Source organism: Lactuca serriola, chromosome 4, assembly GCF_051521515.1.
Source record: "Lactuca serriola cultivar US96UC23 chromosome 4, Lser_US96UC23_V15, whole genome shotgun sequence".
Classification (NCBI taxonomy): Eukaryota; Viridiplantae; Streptophyta; class Magnoliopsida; order Asterales; family Asteraceae; genus Lactuca; species Lactuca serriola.
Genome location: NC_136411.1, coordinates 56,794,448 through 56,814,153, shown reverse-complemented (window position 1 = coordinate 56,814,153; position 19,706 = coordinate 56,794,448). Strand labels below are relative to the sequence as shown.

The window sequence follows — 19,706 nt, the reverse complement described above, 5'->3', positions numbered from 1 at the left end:
AGAAGAACATCGACTCGCTCCTTGTTTATCTTCAGTTCCTAATTAATCTGCAACAACTCATCTTTCTCCTTATAATCTTACCTTCCAAATTTCAAGATTAATTCCATCTCCCCAGGCTAGAGTACAAAGAACAAACCCGATTTCCCAAACCCTAGATGATAATACGATCAAAACCAGCATCAGAACTCTTGTAACTCGCTTTAATATGATTTTATTAGGGTTGAAATTTGAAATCAAATATGTTCAAGAGTTCTTAGCCTACAGATTCGTCGTTTTCTTCTTCTAAGTAATCAGAATGAAACTTATGACATAATACTTTTCAGAAATCTTGAAACTCTAACATGTTTTCAAGGAAGTAGTTTTTGATTCGAGGAATTTTATGGCCTGTTCCAATTTTTAAGATTTTCTCCATTGAAGTGTTCTTGGGTATTTTTCTATATTTCAGTTGATTATGTGTTCAGGTGATATTTGTGTTAGATTGTTGTGGGTTAAATATGTTAAACGATCTTTTGATTGAATTAGTATGTTAGATAATTTTGTTTCTGATTTGAGATGAAGTTTTGATGGAGCATCGATATTAATTTTGAAAGACTTGAACTATTTTTTTTTATAGTAATCAATGTTTATGCTTCATTTTTATTCTAATTCGTGTGATGAGCTTGATGTTGGTATGTGTTCGAGTTCCATGTGTGTGTGTATTTGAAGTTGCAGGTGTTTATGTTGGGTGAGATTGTAGTTTTTATTTTTTATTTTTAATTATTTAAATACCAAAATAAATAAAGAAATAGAAAAAAATAAAAATGGTAAAATCGACTTTTCAAGTGTATCAGGGACCAAAAACCCAGAAATTTTTTGATTTTTAACGAAAGTTGAAAGCTTTTAAATTTTATCCGAGGTTTTTTGAATACCATAAGAACTACTCCAGTTTTGTCTTGATTTTATAATTATGTTTTAGTTTCTTGGAGGATATGAAAACCACGAAGGTAAACTAAACGTTTTATATAGATCAAACTATGAAATATTAAAAATTAAAATTATCTTAGGCTGAGGGAGTGGTGCCACCGAAATCGCACTCTCTCCCCCGCCACATCAGCACCATGTCATTTTTTACCACTCAAGTGTGGTTTCTTGCCACACTAAAGGTGTGGTGCCACACTAAAGGTGTGGTGCCACACTTTTCATTTCTTTTATTTTTTTTGTTTTTTTTAAGTATTTTAATATAATAAAACTTTTTTTTTTTTTAACTATTTTAATTTAATATAACTTCTATTTTAATAAAAAAACATAATTCTTCATTACTTGAAAATAAAAAATAAAAAACTGTACATTACGTTACAAAAAAAACACACACACAAACATGTCATTTAAATAACCCTAGAAACTTAAAAAACATAAATAAAATAACTAAAGCAAACTACATAAAGTCGTTATCCGAGAATTTGTCTTCGGGGTCATCCGGTGGATCCAAATTAAGGTTAATGTTTTGAACCCTGTAAATGTGTTCCACCAAGTCATTGCGAAGATTGTGAAATGTTTCAGTGCAATGTATCTCTGCTCTCCTGTTTATATACTCTTCGCCACCAATTTCTATTGGTTGTGTCTCTGGTATGATTTCTTCCTCGTCAAACGCACATATCGCTCTTCCTTCGTCTTCAATAATCATGTTATGCAATATAATACATGTATACATGATTTCTTGAAGTTTTTCCTCGCCCAAATAAGCTGCTGGTTTTTTCAATATGAGCCACCGTTTCTTCAGAGCTCCAAAAGCACGCTCAACATCCTTCTTAGCTCTTTCTTGAGCTCTTTTGAATTTCTTTCGTCTAGAACCATGTGGAGCTGAAAACGATTTAACAAACACAACATACTCAGGATAGATTCCATCGACCAGATAATAACCATACTTATATGGCGTTCCACGCACTTGAAAAGAAGAATCTGGTGCGGATCCATCGTATATGTTGTTAAATATTGGTGAACGGTTAAGAACGTTGATGTCGTTAATCGAACCAAGAGAACCAAAAAAAGCATGCCAAATCCACATATCTTGTGATGCAACTGCTTCAAGTATGACCGTTGGGTGACCATGATCACCTCGGGTAAATTGCCCATTATATGCTGTAGGGCAATTTTCCCATGCCCAATGGAGACAATCTAAGCTTCCTAGCATTCCAGGAAACCCGTGCACACTAGCATGATGAGCTTGCAATTGCAGGATGTCATTACGTGTAGGCTTACGTAAATATTTTGGACCATAAAACTGAATCACAGTTTTGCAGAAAAAATGGAGACTGTCTCATGCTATCCTAGCAGACATCCTAAAACTTTCGTCTAACGCATAAGACGGAATGCCATATGCTAACTGACGAAGTGCGGCCGTGCATTTTTGTAAGGGAGTGAAACCGAGTGTACCTCTAGCATTGTAACGTTGTTGGAAAAAACTGCACTCCCTCGTTACATCTTCAACTATACGTTCGAATAAACCTTTGAGCATTCTGAAGCGCCTATGAAAATAATACCTTTGGTAAGTGGCATTCTCTGCAAAATAGTCTTGCACCAAACGTTGGTTGGCTTCTTCACGATTTCTGTAAATGTATCTTCGTGTTCTCTGTTGAGAACTTGCAGCTGCGTTGTTACATACAACGTTGTATGTTTGTTCCACCATTTGAACATACGCAATAGCGATATAAAAAATAGTCTGAAATTCTTCAGAAGATGAAGAAGATGACATTTTTGGGAGAGTAGTGATTTAAAAAAAAATATTTTTTTTGAAAGATAGAGGAGATTGTGTTGTGAAAAAAAAAAAGTTAAGTTGATATGTGTATATATAGGAAAGAAAAAATAAAAAAAAAGAAAAAAAAATAAACGAATCTTGCATTTCAACGGTCAAAAAGTGACCACCCAATCAGAATTCACGGTCTTCAGGGGCCGCACCGCGGTTTAGACCGCAGGAAACCACACCCTGAGGGCGGTGTTCCATGCTTAGTTGGCAGAGAACTGCGGTCTCAGACAGCACCAAACCTGCTAGCCTTATGAATGATAAGAAGATAGAATTATTTTATCAAAAGTCAAAACAATGTACGGTTTTTAAGAGCTCCTTTTGAAAATAAACTTCAGAATTTCCAAGTGACATTTTGTTTTTTTCTCTTCGTGATATTGAGTTATTGACTTGAATTCACAAATATTTTTTGTTTTGTTTATAACAAGACATTTTAAGTATTTAATCTATTAGCAATAAATGTTTATTAACATAAATAGCGGATTGCATGTCATATTTGTTTATTTATAAACAAAATAAAAATTAATAAAAAAAATCGAGAAATATGAAAAGACTTTCTCTCTGTTTGTGTGTGTGAGAGAGAAGAGAGTATGAAAAGAGTGAAGAGTCAACCAACCGACCCTTTTTTACTGTGAAACCTTTTCTGATTGTTTTGTATTTGTAAGGCTTCGAAGGCTCCACACACATTATCTCCTTCTTCTTCCTCCCCATCTCTTCTCTCTCTCCAATTTACAAGAAATCTTTTTGTTTTTCTTTAACTTCTCTCTCTTTCTCTCTCTCAGCTCATGATCCAAAAGCCAAAGTCAAGCATGCATATAGCTCTTCCCTCTCCCATTTAGGGTTTCAGCACATTCCTTATTTTCTTAGAGAGAGAAAGAGAGAGGGAGAACCACAAATCCACCTCAATCCACCAATTACTGAGAGAGAGAGAGAGTCTTTTTTTCTTTTCTTATTTTCTACCCATTTCTTCTTTCTATTCATTTTGTGAGTTGGAAAGAAAACCCGTTTTTGCTCTATCTATTCGTAGAAAGATTTGTTCGTGTTTCGATGAATTTGTGTAATGAATATTGAAAAAGGGTTTGAAACTTTGAAGTGGGTGTAGGTTTTATTAAATAAACAAAGGTGGGTTTTTTTTCTTTATCCAAGTGAAGTGAAATTTCATGAGTTTTGGGGGTTTTCTTGATAACAGTCACGCCGGCGACGGTGGAGGAGGTGGTGGTGCTAGAATCGTCGCTGATATTCCTTATAATATGCGCGGTGGCGCTTTGTCTCAGCCTCTCTCCAAGTCCATGTTCTCCTCCCCCGGCCTTTCACTTGCTCTTGTAATCCTCTATATTTCTTTTTAAAACACACACACATACTTGTGTTTTTTCTTTTACAGAAAATGGCTGGTGGTGGCGTTGACAGTTGTGGTGTGTGTATGAACTGATCTACTTTATTTCTTTATATTTCAGCAAACAACGATGGAGGGTGGTGGAGGTGGAGGCGGAGGAGGTGGGATTGGTGATATCGGAAGAATGCCAGAAAGCTACGAGATCAGCGGTGGCGGTGGCGGTAGAAGGAGCCGCGATGAGGAGCACGAGAGTAGATCTGGCAGTGATAACATGGATGGTGGCGCCTCGGGTGACGATCCCGATGCCGACGACGGAAAACCACCACGAAAAAAAAGATACCATCGTCACACTCCTCAACAAATCCAAGAACTTGAAGCGTACAATTACATCGTTTTTTTTTTTCTTTTCTAAAACTAGTTCAATCAAAAAGATTAAACCTTTTTTCATGGGGTTTTTCAGATTATTCAAAGAGTGCCCACATCCTGATGAAAAACAACGATTGGAACTTAGCAGAAGATTATGTTTAGAGACGCGACAAGTCAAATTTTGGTTCCAAAATCGTCGTACACAGATGAAAGTAAGAAGAACTGTAAACAACTTCAATCTTTTTTCCGACAATCATCTGAAAAAGACTGACACCTTATGTTTCAAAATTTCTATTTTATGGTTGCCAGACGCAATTAGAGCGTCACGAGAATTCAATTCTTCGACAAGAAAATGATAAGCTTCGAGCCGAAAACATGTCAATTCGAGAAGCAATGAGGAACCCGATGTGCTCAAATTGTGGTGGTCCGGCCATGATAGGTGATATTTCATTAGAAGAACAACACCTCAGAATCGAAAACGCTCGCTTAAAAGACGAACTAGATCGTGTTTGTGCACTCGCCGGAAAATTCCTCGGCCGCCCCGTCTCCTCCATGGCTCCTCCCATGCCAAACTCTAGCTTAGAACTTGGCGTTGGCGGCAACAACCATTTCGGTGGTGGTGGAGTTCTCAGTTCCACCGCCTCAGCGTTACCTCTAGGCCCACCCGATTTCGGTGTCGGAATCTCCACCGCTTCTTCTGTTGTTCCATCTTCAAGAGCAAGTAATAACGTAATGGGAATCGATCATTCCCTTGAAAGATCCATGTACCTTGAACTCGCGTTAGCTGCCATGGATGAATTAGTCAAATTAGCTCAAACAGATGAACCACTTTGGCTTCGCATAGAAGGTGGTCGTGAAATCATGAACCCAAATGAGTATTCAAGAGCTATTACTCCTTGCATCGGATTGAAACCAAATGAATACGTCTCCGAAGCTTCACGGGAAACCGGAATGGTAATCATCAATAGCTTGGCTCTCGTCGAAACACTCATGGATTCGGTAATTCCCATTCCATTCCATCCAGATTCTGATTCCATTTCCATTTCCGTTATCTTTTACATGTTTCCAACGAACAATTTAACCTAATTTCGTTCCTTTTTAATCAGAACAAATGGGCGGAAATGTTTCCGTGTATGATTGCTAGAACTTCAACGACCGATGTGATTTCAAATGGCATGGGAGGAACAAGAAACGGTGCACTTCAATTGGTAATATTGGGATCAAAATCCCGGAGTTATTAATTTATTTTATTTTATTATATAGTTTTCAATCATTTTATTAATTTAAATATAAATATTTTAGATGCATGCGGAGTTACAAGTTCTTTCCCCATTAGTTCCTGTTCGTGAGGTCAATTTTCTTCGATTTTGCAAGCAACATGCAGAAGGCGTGTGGGCGGTGGTTGATGTATCAATAGATACAATCCGGGAAAACTCACCGTCTTTTTCAAGTTGCAGGAGGCTTCCCTCCGGTTGTGTTGTTCAAGATATGCCAAATGGCTACTCTAAGGTAAGCCACTTTTGACTTTAAAAAAGTTCAAGTTTTATATTGGTGAAATTTTATCTTTTAAAGCTTGAAATGTGTTATGATGTAAGTAAGTTCGTAAAAATTCAATGTGATTCTTGTGCCTTTTTGATATCTTGAACGATTCTTATCGATCTTGAAGTAAAAAGTCGAGCGGTTTGACTACTAAAAGTCAAGGTTTTAAATGTTCTTTAGCATTTATGGAGTATGTCAAGTAGGTATGCTTGGTGTTGATCTTTAATGAGTTTGTTGGCATATCTCATCACCTAAAACCTTAAAAACTTAGTTCAGAAACTTGAATGCGTACCTAAATGTACTACTTCAAAGGCACAATGTACAATTTAATATGTATAATGTGCAAGTTTTTTGTAATATCGGCTTTGTTTATGTGATCTCTTTTAGTTCAGTCACATTGCCGCATTGAAACTTAGTTGAGATACATGAATGCTCAAGTAAAAGTACAACTCTAGATGCACATTATACAAGTCCTTTCCTGAAGTTATTGTATCTGTGTGCTTTCTTTTCGTAGTGATTAATTAGTACTCGGCCTTAAAAAAATTAGTTGAGAAACATGAAGGTCAGAAGGTGTACCCGGATGTACAACTCCACATGCGTATAGTACAACTCGTTCCCGTTCCCGAACCTCTTGATTTATGTGACATCTTTTTCGTCTAGTGATTAATCACATAAATTGGCACACTCTCATCGACATGATTCATTTCCAGATGTATATTAAAACACAAAAGGAACCTTCTCAAATGATATTTTATTCATTATAGATGCTGTTTTGACTTATCAATGCATTGGTACTCCTTAAATCAAGCATACGAAATCCAATTCGATTATTTTATATCGTTTCCTGTGACCATGCATTATAATATGGGATAGAAACATCTAACTACTTGATTTTCTGAGCCTTGAGACACATTTATTAATCAAATCACCTTGATCCCAATTACTTTTAATAGTTAAAACCCATCGTTTTTATAAAACAATTGTTTTCATGTTTCTATTCCTATTTTTCTGAGTTCTTTTCTGTCTCGTAGTCGAATCCTCTTTGACCATTTTCGTGTCATATTCTCCGTATTCTATTGCATAAATTGTTGTAGAGATTTAAAATATTTGTATTTTCATGCTTACAAGAATTGATAGTAAGGGTTCTATGAATATATTATGTCTCTCATCGAGCCCATTTCCAAGATTTGTCTTCTATTATTCATGCAAATTATTTTAGTTTCAAGAATTAATTAATTTATTCATTGAAATACCCTCCAAGTGCGGCTATATGTACTAGATTCCTATATATAAATACATACACATATAAAGTGTTGTTTTCTTGGTACTTGATGGTGTATTATTTTATACATAAAAATTCATTATTTTTTTTGGTGTTGAAGGTTACTTGGGTGGAACATGCGGAATACGATGAAAGTGCGGTGCACGAGCTTTACAGACCATTGGTTCGAGCTGGAATGGGGTTCGGTGCACAACGATGGGTTGCCGCCCTCCAACGCCAGTGTGAATGCCTTGCCATTCTCATGTCCTCCGCAGTATCTACTAGAGATCATACCGGTAAGCCTTAGATATAATAAACATGTGAGCCAACTCAGGGGTTGCTAGAACAATAATTTTTTTTTTGCAGAATAAATATATACAACTATTTTAATCGTTTTCATGATATGTAGCTATAACTTCAAGTGGGAGGAAGAGCATGTTGAAACTAGCACAAAGAATGACGGATAATTTTTGTGCGGGGGTTTGTGCATCCACGGTGTATAAATGGAACAAACTTTGTGCGAATAATGTTGATAAAGATGTTCGGGTCATGACCCGACAAAGCGTGGATGACCCGGGTGAGCCACCCGGGATTGTTTTGAGTGCGGCTACTTCGGTTTGGTTGCCCGTGTCTCCTCAACGGTTATTCGATTTTCTTCGTGATGAACGGTTGAGAAGCGAATGGGATATATTGTCGAATGGTGGGCCCATGCAAGAAATGGCTCATATCGCGAAAGGCCAAGATCATGGCAACTGTGTCTCGCTTCTTCGTGCTAGCGTAATCTTTCTCACACCTATCTCTTGACATAACTGTATCTGTCATCCGATATGAATATCAGATGACAAATACATACATTTACCGATGACTCGTGTATTATGTCATACACGAGTCATTCGATAGTCATCCGATATTTTATATTGGATGTACTGTGCATATCTAAAGTAATTTAGAAAATCGTAATGTACTGTGCATATCTAAAGTAATTTAGAAAATCCTAAAAAAAAGGTATGTTTGTAGTGAAAATCGGGAAGCTATTATAGTTTGAAAAGATAATTGTTAGTTTTTGCAAATTGTACTATTTTGACGTCATTGTGGAAGAACGAGGATGGTTTGTTTGGAACTTATTAGATATGATAGATATGATAAAAAGGTGGTAATATGAATAGATGGACAGGGGCGAAATGGTAATTTCAGCGTACATAGAAAAAAGTGGGAGGGGTCTGTTTCAGATCTAACGTACAGACTGAACTTTTTATTTTAAAAGGTTTTGTTAGTAATTTTTCATCTGAAAGAAAATCCAGAAAGTCAAAACACACACACACACCCACACTGTGTGCATGTGAGAGGGGACACTAGAGACCTTTCTGGGTTCAGATCGTACGTCACCGTTTTGGTTTTTGGGAAATTTTCCAAAGCAGTTGACTCAATTGGACAGCGACCACACAATGACCATTATTTTTTCTTCTTTTCTCTTTTTCTAATTTCTAATACTTACAAAATAACTTTCTGATATCTCCACATATAATAATTTAGTCTTTGGTGTCCTTTTCTTACAACAGGCAATGAATGCGAACCAGAGCAGCATGCTGATTCTTCAAGAAACTTGCATAGATGCTGCCGGATCACTGGTGGTGTATGCTCCGGTGGACATTCCGGCCATGCATGTGGTGATGAATGGCGGTGATTCTGCTTACGTGGCTCTTCTGCCATCAGGGTTTGCCATAGTACCGGATGGGACAGGTGGTCGGGTCGGGTCAGAGACAGACAACAACAGTGGCGGCAGTGGTGGTGGAGCTGGTGGATCTCTGCTGACTGTTGCATTTCAGATCCTTGTGAATAGCTTACCTACCGCCAAGCTTACAGTGGAGTCGGTGGAAACAGTTAATAATCTTATTTCCTGTACTGTTCAAAAGATCAAAGCGGCCCTCCCGTCTGACAACTAATTATATGGAGGAAGGGTTTTAGGGTTTTGAGACATGGAAATTATTGGGTATGATGGGTAATGAGCTGTCATATGTGATGATTTCCATGGTGGTTTGTGGTGGTGGTGGTGGTGGTGGGATGTGAATGATATAATAGTTTTTTTTTTAAGAATTTTTGGGGTGAGTCAAGAACGAACCTTGCTTTGCTGTATGAACAGGTGATAAGTCGGTTCTTACAGCAACGTGAAGGTGGTGGTTCGGGTATTGACTCGGTTAACCCGGATGGGTCGGACGGGTCGGGTCTGGTTGGATCCGATTATGGGGGCTGTGTTGAAGTGTGATATGGGGTGTTTCAGTCTTTTTGCTTTTTTGATGTATGGAAGGCTTACTCATGGGTTTTTGATTTATATGACTAATCTTAATTTGTGGATTAATTAGTACTTTCTGTTATGCTTATATGGAATAAACCCAATATTTGATATATATATATATTTTTTTAAATTGTAAGTAACTTGATATGAAGTTATGAACTTCCTGTTGGTAATAGATGTTTTATTAATTAAAGTTCACCTCTATAAAATATTTTAAAGAGGATTATGTTGGTTTTTGTGTAGTATATTTTAATATAATAAAAATATCAATTGCTCAATTATGTAGAAAATTTGCTGTATGGCATTGTGTTTTAATACAATAATATTGGATATTAAGCTTCGTTTGTAAATGGAATATTTCTTTTTAATATAACATCATACATATGTTTTTTATTTAAAAATGTTCCGTATTAGGGTAAACTGTAATAGATCTGGTTTCAGTTTTATGTGCATATATGAAATACTAGTAGTTGGACAGATACGATCATATGATGACATAAAAACTACATGTAATGTAATAATAGTAATATAGTTTCTAATTTTGTTAATATGATATTATTTAAATATGTTTGTGTTACAATACTATATATTTTTATATATTTTTCATTAATATTTTACATTTTAAAGGTTTTACTTTATTTAGAAATTGTAGTTCTTTAAAATACAGTTTCTTGATAAAAGTTAATTTGAAATCATGTTTATAATAAAGATAAACCTAAGCAAAATCTTATAATAAAAATAGAGGGTAGATTGTTATTTCTTAAAATTAGCTGATTATATTTTGAATACTATTTGTTAAATATTTTGTAGTATATCTTGTGTTACATTTTATTGTATCCTAATATATTCTTCTAAACATCATCTAAGTTTTGCTTAAAAATCCCTCTTTGTATTTTTTTTTTCTCAATCATTTTAAATGTTTTGGAAAACATAAATAATCGTTCTGATATAATTTTTCTTAATTCATACCTTGTATACCTTAAAAAGGCGAATAAAAATTAAAAAACTCAAACTACACCCGAAAACGTTAATGATAATTTAGTGTTTTTAAGTTATGTAAATAAAAAACTGCTATTATTTGTAACAATAATTATATAATTTTATCACCGAATGATTGTTCCTCTAATATTACAGAACCTTAGACAGTAGATGAAAATATTTTTTTGGTAAAATAGCTCCAAATTTTTTGAATTAGTTATCCTTTCTAATAAATGAATGTTTTTTTTGCCTCTTGCCACACTCTTATTCAATTTGCCAAATGTTATTTTGTGGTTATTTTGAATTAATTTTTTCCACATGTTATTTTATGAGTTTTTTCTATTTTATTAATTTTTTGCCACATGTCCTTCTTTCATTCAATTTGCCACATGTCATTTTGTTATAATTTAAAGATATATTTATTTTCCACTTGTCATTTATTTCATTTTCCATTTCTAATATATTATTAATTAGTTTCCATTAATTAAACCTACCATAATGATATTAATTTCAAATTTTAAATTTTAATTTTAATTTCAAATAAATTTACAGTTTAAACCTTTGTTTTTAGCATTTTGTTATAACTAACCTGTTTAGTATACGGGTCTGATAACTAAACAATAATTTTAATTAATTTATTTTTTGCATGTTTTTTTTTCTCATAATTTTTATTTATTTCAAATTTCGTATTCAAATAAACTTCTCATTTAATCGTTTCTATTTAACATTTTGTTTTAATCAACCCGTATAATATACGGGTTTCAAAACTAGTGTAGTAATAAATGGATACAAATTTCACTAATAAACTTATCTTTTAATTTAAAATTCCCAAAATTAAAGGTCATTAGTTATTTTTTTTATTTAAATTTAAAAGTTATAAAACATTTCTATTGTAATAAATTAATTTTTTTATTTTCTTATAAATTCAAAGTTCTCAAATATTATGACACACACACACACACACACACACACACACACACATATATATATATATATATATATATATATATAACTAAGTTCAAATAAAAATAGTAATAATATGAGAATATAAAAACACTATGTTTATGTTATTATTCTATAATGAATATTGTATATATATATATATATATATATGTGTGTGTGTGTGTGTGTGTGTGTGTTTTTGAAGTAGTTCTATTATGAATATTAACGTTTGATTATTCATATATTCATTAGATTGTTATTATTCTATTAGAAATTTATGTATATGCATTTTTGTAATAAATTTTAATTTTAGTTTTAACCTGTGACTATTCATTTATTTTTTGCTAAATAATAACATAAAACCGTAGATACAAAATTCATTGCAAAATAATAACATAAAAATAGTGTTTTTACGTTCTCATACTATTTACTGTTTTTATCTGAACTATCTCATAATATATATAAATCCATGTAATACATGCGTCTCATAACTAATCAGTTAATAAATACATAAAGATGTAGATATACATATAGTTGTATTATGTTGCAATACAACGTGCATTTGGTACAAACAAATGCATGGACAAATTAACAACAGTAATCATATACAAGTTATTTTTTAAAATCATTTACTAATAAATATGTAATTGTAATTATAAAACTATTTTAATTAAACTTACAACTTGTCAAATTATTTGCTCTTTATCATAGAAAAAAATCAACATCTAATTTGATACGTGAAAATAAAAAATTTTAGTCAACAACTACACTATTACTATATAATGGGGTGTATACACGAAATAATAGTGTATTTTCACTTTTTAATATATTCTTCCATTGTAATCACAATATTATACTTTAAAATCATTTAATATTACAATAATGTGTTTTGAAAACTGTACACATTATAGCGTGAGATAGCGTTTTATTAAAATGCAGTCACTATTTCTCTATTAAAAACTAATTCAAAAGTATAATCGTTCTGAAAATATTACAAAAATAAAATACTATATATTATTATTTCTTGTATATATTTAGCACTTAGGAGAAGTTATTTAAGAATGATAACATTTTAACCATATTAGTAGTAACATCGAGAAAGATTGTCATCGAAAACGATAACATTCTAAATAAATTATTAGCATTATCACAAGTAATTAAGTAATGATAAAAATCAGTTGCATTTGTTTGTAAGATAAAATCAGATATATCTTTTAAAATGATTTTTGTTTATTCGGTCATATTTAGAATAGAAACTATCATTTCAATATTTATTGTCTCTTTTATCAAAATATGTTGTTTGAGAAAAATAGTTATATTTTATTAAATATAACGTCTTTAATATTATATATATTCTGGTATTTTATCATAAAAACAGTTGCCTTATTCTATCATTTTATGTGTTAATTTCAAATTTAAAAATGGAAATTATTTCATCAATAGAATAACATTTTGAAATAAAAATAAAAAAATGAGAAATCAAAGCGGTTTCTACTTTCTATATATGCAATGTTTATTTCGGAAAATATATTATGCTTTTTTTATACTTCTAAAATGAAATATTTTAAATGAAAATAAAGTAAAATATATCACATCTCTACGTAATTGGCCCTATTCCTTTCATTTAGAATACTTTTTACTATATTTTCTTTTTACGTTTTTAGAAGATCCAAGATTCAATCTTTCTTATTTTAAATATGTTGTACTTGGATAAACTGAAAAGACGTATGACCTTATGCCTACTTGGCAAGTTAGGCATGATAAAAATGAGAATCCGAAAGGTAAAGTTTTTGTCGGTGATTCATAATTTTTTTTTCCAGAAATTTAGTGTTGATAAATGAGTATAAAATGTTTGTCAAAACTTTAGGGAGGCCCTCAGTCCCTCACTAATCCATCGTAAAAGGAATATAATTATTTAATTAAAAGCCTTAAAATTATTTTTTATGAAACACAAAACTAACAACTCCTAAATACCACCTATGTTTTATTATACTGAAACTTGAACCAATAACCTCTCAAAGTTAATTAGCTCTATACAAATATATCACCAAATAATTTACTGTAGAATATTTATACTAATAAATCAATTATAATAATGTTTCTAGTTACACACGTGAGTAGAAAAGCGTTTGAACTATACACTATTATCTCAACCACGAAAGTTAAAATTATATGCATCTTTCTAAATAAATATTCTACAAGAATGGTTAATATGTGATGAAAAGCATATATAACTTGATACTAAGATAAAAAATACATAATTTTTTTAATAAAAATATAAAAATATGACTCTAAATGACGTTAGTATAGGAGTTTTGGGGTGGTCGGGTGGTAAGGGAATGAGAATGGGGGTGGGGGTGGGACTGGGGAGGTGCAATAAATGAGAAATGCAGATGCAAAGAAGGTGTTTGTTGGTCGATAGGCATGTCTTGGCTTCATATATTCAATGCACTCTTAACACGTCCAAAACAATTTTTTCCTTTCTTTCTTCACCTCTTATTTTCTGTTTGTTTAAGAATATACAATTTTTAATTTAATATTTAAATAACAAAGAGCAAGTTTCATAAAGAAACAATCAATTCTTTTTTCTATCCAAGGTAACTAATCTTTTTATGCTCCAAAAAGAATATCCAACGTTCAGAAGGTTTTACTAAAAAGTGCAGACTTCAAAATATATATTATTAAGACGACCAACTTTCATTTTATTCTATTTTAATTTGGCTACCTCGAAAAAAGGGACCAAATTTAGTTACATATTTATGCAATTAACCTTAAAAAAAATGTAAACCATACATGTGTTGGTCCTAAGTCACATCAACCCAATGTCATCACATGAAAAGTAAATCCTAGAACACCAAGAGTGTACCCGAGTTTGATATGTGACCTCACTTTTAGAATTCGAGTTTCCAACCGTTGGATTCTCCTTATTACGGATAATTAACCCTAAACACTATTCACATGAAAAAAAAAACAGATTATTAGACAATTGCACACTTGATGAATATACTTAAAAAATAAGATGCTTTGGTGCCTATGCTACAACCTATAAACCATGTTTCGTTTCTTATTCTTGCATTTGTCCTTGTTAGAATTGGTTTTGTCTTCAACCATGTTCACATGTGCATATGCACTATCATTGGCTTTGTATACTCTTGCACATGAAGAGACTTTTCTAGGCGCAAATGACTGTCCTACTAAACCATTGGCACTTCTTCTTGCTTATGCTTCAACGTGTTTTTGACGTCTTGCTATAAAGGGGGTAGTTTGTCTATAATAATCGACACAAAGATGGATTCATCCATCTTCATGTTATGAAGGACAAATGATAGTGATCAAATCATGTACTCACCGATCGTGAAAACTTGCACCAATAGTAATCAAATTATGTGTTCACTGGCCTATGAAACTATTTGCACCGTATTCTTGGGTTATACAAATATTTTCTCAAGATAAAGATGATCACAGACACTTCAATTCTTAGGCACAAGAAAAAGAAAGAACCAAAATGGTATTGTGAGTTACATAAAACTCTTTGTCCCAAAAACCGAAGCATAGCCTATATTTAAACTCCTGAATTGGATAATGGATACAGATATGGTTTTTGGGAAGTTAATTGCGGCCATCAAGCAAATATAATCATTTTTCATAAATTTTAAATGGTCAATAGTTCCTAGAACAAGTCAATAGTTCTTTGAACAAGGTTAGAAATTCTTAAAACGACTCATCCATTCTTTGAACAAGCCCAACAAATCTTTATGAAATCATCACCACCTGTGTTTTAGGTAAGACCATAGGCATTACACCGATCACTGTGAACGTTGTAGACTAGTCTGCAGATCTTTGTACCATGCATTACTAATCATCATATCGTGCATGATAGATCTTGTAGGCAAGATATTAGAAAAGAATTGCATCTTTCACTCCTAGTGATTTATTGGGGTTTTAATCCCATCTTGATTACCAACTTAGCAACTAAGGACCTAACTAGACTCTTGGTTAGATGATCTTCCATATTATGTTGCATTTTAACAAATTCAATTGATATAACACCGTCTATGATTAATTCTTAAATCATGATATTTCTAACACATAAGTGTTTAGATTTTCCATTATACACATGTCTATGTGCCATAGTTAATATAAATGCACTATTGTAATGAATGCTAATAAGAGATATTGGTTTGGGCCACAATGAAATCTTAAACACTAAGTTTCTTAGCCATTAAGCTTCTTTATTGGCAACTGCTAATGTAACAAAATCATACTCCATAGTTAATTTTGTTATGTAAGTTTGCTTCATAGAAACCTAAGAAATGGCTCCTCCTCCAAAAAATAATTCCTAACTGTTGGAACCTAAAAGTGAACCTCTAGCAAACCAAAATCCATTTGTAAATTTCGAAGTCAAGCTAGTTCCGAAATGAAGTGTACTCCAGAATTCTTTTGTGTCTGGATCTAAAGTCAAGGTGGTGAAGTGAAGAGAGAGTGAAGTCATTCTGGAATGGATGTTTATGTCTGGAATGTTTGTTGTTCCGAGATCAATGTTTTGTCTCTTTACATTAATTGTAATTGTCTTTTACTTGATTTAACTAGCCATAGGACTTTATCTTTAGTCAACTTGGATATTCAGAGTGTCAGATGTAACTCTTTTATCCAGTCCTTTGATAACTAGTTAGTACTATGTTTCATGTACTCCTATTTATAGGAGCATTCAATGTTAAATCAATGACGAATTAATTTCACTCACTTTTAGTTATATTCAAGTTACTTCATCTTTCTAAATATTCTTTCAAACATTCTTCTTGTTCTTCATTTATTAACTTTACTTTGATATTTATTCTTATTCTTCATTTATGGCTTGATCACTTGTTGAATGCATTAACTCAGACTTGACTGGTCTATCTAGGCTTGACTAGAACATTTATTAGCAAGCAGACATTGATCTTAAGCATTCACTCAAGGTTTGAGTTTTCAAACCTTGTCCCTGCGCATCAGATCGTTCTTGTTCTCACAATTGGTATCAGAGATTGAGTGGTTGTCCTTTGAATCCATAAGATCAGATTATAGTTGGTTTGAAATTACCCCGGTGTTTCAACCATTTTTGTGTTAAGGATAAAAGTTCTTCTATATACCACTTTTGCTTGAAGATATCTCAAATTCAATGGCTGCTTCTAAAACTCAACAAATGATTTTAATGCAAATCACAAATAGTGTGGGTGGCCCTACATGTGCCCCATTGCTAGTTGTGGAAGAATATGATCACTGGAAAGTTAGAATGGAAAGATTTTTACTAGCTAAAGAGAAAGGTGAAGCTATTTGTAGATCCGTCAAAGAAGGCCCTCATGTTCATGTAAGAACAGTTGTAAGAGATGCTGCTGCTCAGCTTATGGGTCAAGATGAGACTCGTCCAGCTCCTTTGACAGCTGATGATATTGAGAAGCTGCATGCTGATCAAGTTGCCTTCTCGGAAATGGTGTTTGGTGTTCCTCCTTCACTCTTCGAACATATTAAGTTGTGTAAATCAGCAAAAGAGATTTGGGACACTCACCAAGATTTGATTGAAGGTTTGGAAAATATGAAAGACAAGCGTCTCACTTCGGTTGTCAATGACTTTGACACCTTCACTACCACTCCTGGTGAATCAGTGGCCTCAGCCTCTAACCGATACCGAATCGTTGTTAACAACATGACTGCACATGGGATTGTCCGAACTCCTTTGAAGTACAATCTCAAGTTCATTAACAGCATCTGTAAAGGATGGGGAAATGTGAAATCTTGTCTCCAAAGTAATGGTTCATTGAAAAAGTTGGAGCTTTATCAACTTTTTGATGAACTTCAAGGACATGAATCCAACGTTGGTCAGACCATAAGGGAACTCTCCAGAGGCCCTCTTGCTCTTGTCATCTCCTATAAACCAACCATTCCGAATCCTTCCACCTTGGATACTTTCAAACCCATTGTTCCATCAGTTTAATCTTCCTTACCTGTTTACCCACACAAAACTATCCCGTTGATGATTCTGGTGCTATAGATTCTGAACTCTGTTTCCAACAAGAATTTGCTTTACTCTCCATGAAATACAAACGTCCTTTCAATCCATCTTATAAACCCTACAAAAATCGATTCCATACTCCTCACCAAAATAATCCTCAACCCTAATCTCCTCCGGAATCTCAACCAACTTCTGAAAAACCTCCTTTATACAAACCGAACATCTCAAAACCAAACTCATCTTCGGAACCACCGCAGAATCCAAAATCAGACAAGCCAAAATTTATGTGTCACAAGTGTGGACATGCAAACCACTTTGCAAAAGATTGCTTGGCTGAAGCTCCACAAAATCCAAAGATCAAGGACTCCACATACTACGCCCGAAGAGCTCAAGAGATGGCAGAAAGTGAAAAAGCCTTTGTAACAACTGTGTCAAGAGATGTAGAAGGATATTGGTCATCAAGAGATGATGATGACATAGTGACTGGAAGGAACACGAGCTTGATGGCAAGAAAAACTATTGAATGTCATGAAGGATATTGGTCCTCTAGGTCTGAGGATGAAGATGATGTTGCTGAACCACACTACTGCTACATGGCCACCAACGATGCACCTGGTCAAAGCATCGTTCAACAGGTAAAATCTATGATTAGTGATAATAACTTTGATTTGTCTCTTTGTGAACCTTAACTAACCTAGATCCAAACAGATATGAGCAACATCTATAAAGTCTATGAGTCAGCCATAGAAGCCAATGAGAAGAAGGAGTGTGAATTAAATCGTCTTAGGTTATGTTTTGAGGATAAAAAGTTGAAAATCGAGTCTTTAGAGCATGAGCTTGTAATGTCAAAAGATGAATGTATCATTTTAAAAGACAAATGTGAAATCACCTATTTCGAAAGAAATGTCTTGATTTCTGATAACAAACACCTCAATGCTAAGATAGATTCTTTGCATAATTCTATTGACATACTTGAATCAAATCTACAAATGAATCATAACTTTCATCATCCGTGGTTAAAAGCTCCTGGTCTCGGAAGCAAGTTTCCGAAACCAATTGCTCGTCCCTTGAAGGAATTGCAAAACTTGACATTTATGGGAGAGGTTCCGAACATCAAACATTCGGACACCCCGATTTCTCCCTTGTCACCTCTTCCTGAGACCACATACCACTTTGCGTTCCTAATTCCTGAGTTTCAACTTATAGTTGTTTAGAGTCCCGATTCCATGCAATTTCTGCCTCTAATAAACCTAGACCTGAATCGGACCTCCAACAATCAAAAGTCTATTGTTCAAAATCCGAACCCAAGCCCTCCTAACAACTGTGTTATCGAGGAAGTCTTTCCTGAATCAGCTTCGTCCGAACCATTAAAGTGTGTTTGGGCATCCCTAGATAGTGAAGTTGATGAGACAATCTCATGCGATTCTGAACCACATGCAATTTCAAAAACAAATATGGTTCCCATTAAGCTTGTGTTCAATAATCCCTCAGTAGGAAAGACTTCGAAATCCTCATCTCAATCCAAAAGAAAGAAAATGTTGAATAGGAGGGATATAGTAGATCCTAAGGTAGAAGCTCGAAATGATCACAAAAAGGAAGTTAAGACTAGACAAAATTCAAGATTCCTTGAGAACTCCAAAAAGAGTGTATCTCGGAATTTTCATTCATCAACCTATAGTCAAAAATCCTTCACACCCACTAAGATCCTCAAGAGACCGTCTAACTCTCTCAGTCCTGTAGAACCAAAGAAAATGATCAGTACCAATCAACCCAAATCTTGTGTGAATACCATGTTTGTCCAAAACACCTCTCCTCGGATTATTTCTTCCAGTTTCATTTCTAAATAAGATGGCATAATTTTTAAACCCAAGTTTTCTAAAAAAAATGTGTCATCAAAATCAAAAATTGTTGAGAAAACAAACTTTTCAAAATCTTCAAAGCAACATCTTGTATGGAAAGTCAAATCTCACATTGATACACCAACAGTTCCGAAGGTCACCGTTGTTCCCACCACCTCGGAAAAATCAGGTCCCAAAAAAGTCATTCCAAACCCTCAAGTCATTGAATATGACTACTGGATAGATGAAAAGACATTAGCATTTTTTCTATTTCCTAAGAACTCAAAAGACATTTCCAGGAAACACAAAGCTATTCCAAAGTCACAATCAAATACCAAAGCCCATACCTATGTCCCTAAATCTAACTCGGAGCCTAAAAGCTCCAACA

At 33.8% G+C, this 19,706-nt stretch overlaps 2 protein-coding genes across 3 annotated transcripts; one reads left to right on the top strand and one right to left on the bottom strand.

Moving 5' to 3' along the window:
• Window positions 1-1,414: 1,414 nt before the first annotated feature.
• LOC145098401 (uncharacterized) lies at window positions 1,415-2,170 on the bottom strand. Its single transcript, XM_079036031.1, has one exon. It carries the CDS (start codon window positions 2,168-2,170, stop codon window positions 1,415-1,417), a length of 756 nt encoding a protein of 251 aa, XP_078892157.1.
• A 1,258-nt stretch (window positions 2,171-3,428) lies between these two features.
• LOC145101642 (homeobox-leucine zipper protein HDG1-like) lies at window positions 3,429-9,707 on the top strand. 2 transcript variants are annotated; one of them, XM_079038888.1, is made up of 10 exons: window positions 3,430-3,901; window positions 3,969-4,101; window positions 4,234-4,490; window positions 4,573-4,690; window positions 4,788-5,477; window positions 5,585-5,686; window positions 5,781-5,987; window positions 7,400-7,574; window positions 7,688-8,055; window positions 8,838-9,707. In XM_079038888.1, exons 2-10 carry the CDS (start codon window positions 4,030-4,032, stop codon window positions 9,219-9,221), a joined length of 2,373 nt encoding a protein of 790 aa, XP_078895014.1. In that variant the 5' UTR covers window positions 3,430-3,901; window positions 3,969-4,029; the 3' UTR covers window positions 9,222-9,707. The 2 variants fall into 2 exon arrangements, with proteins under 2 accessions (XP_078895013.1, XP_078895014.1); XM_079038887.1 differs by having other exon boundaries at window positions 3,429-4,101.
• The last annotated feature ends 9,999 nt before the right edge of the window (window positions 9,708-19,706 follow it).

Excerpts from the sequence above, each read along its gene's own strand:
- LOC145101642 (XM_079038887.1), top strand. The coding sequence starts at position 3,940 with ATGAGTTTTGGGGGTTTTCTTGATAACAGTCACGCCGGCGACGGTGGA. Across the intron at positions 5,478-5,584 it reads TCGAAACACTCATGGATTCG|AACAAATGGGCGGAAATGTT; the intron begins GTAATTCCCATT and ends CTTTTTAATCAG. Across the intron at positions 5,687-5,780 it reads GAAACGGTGCACTTCAATTG|ATGCATGCGGAGTTACAAGT; the intron begins GTAATATTGGGA and ends TAAATATTTTAG.
- LOC145098401 (XM_079036031.1), bottom strand. The coding sequence starts at position 2,170 with ATGCTAGGAAGCTTAGATTGTCTCCATTGGGCATGGGAAAATTGCCCT.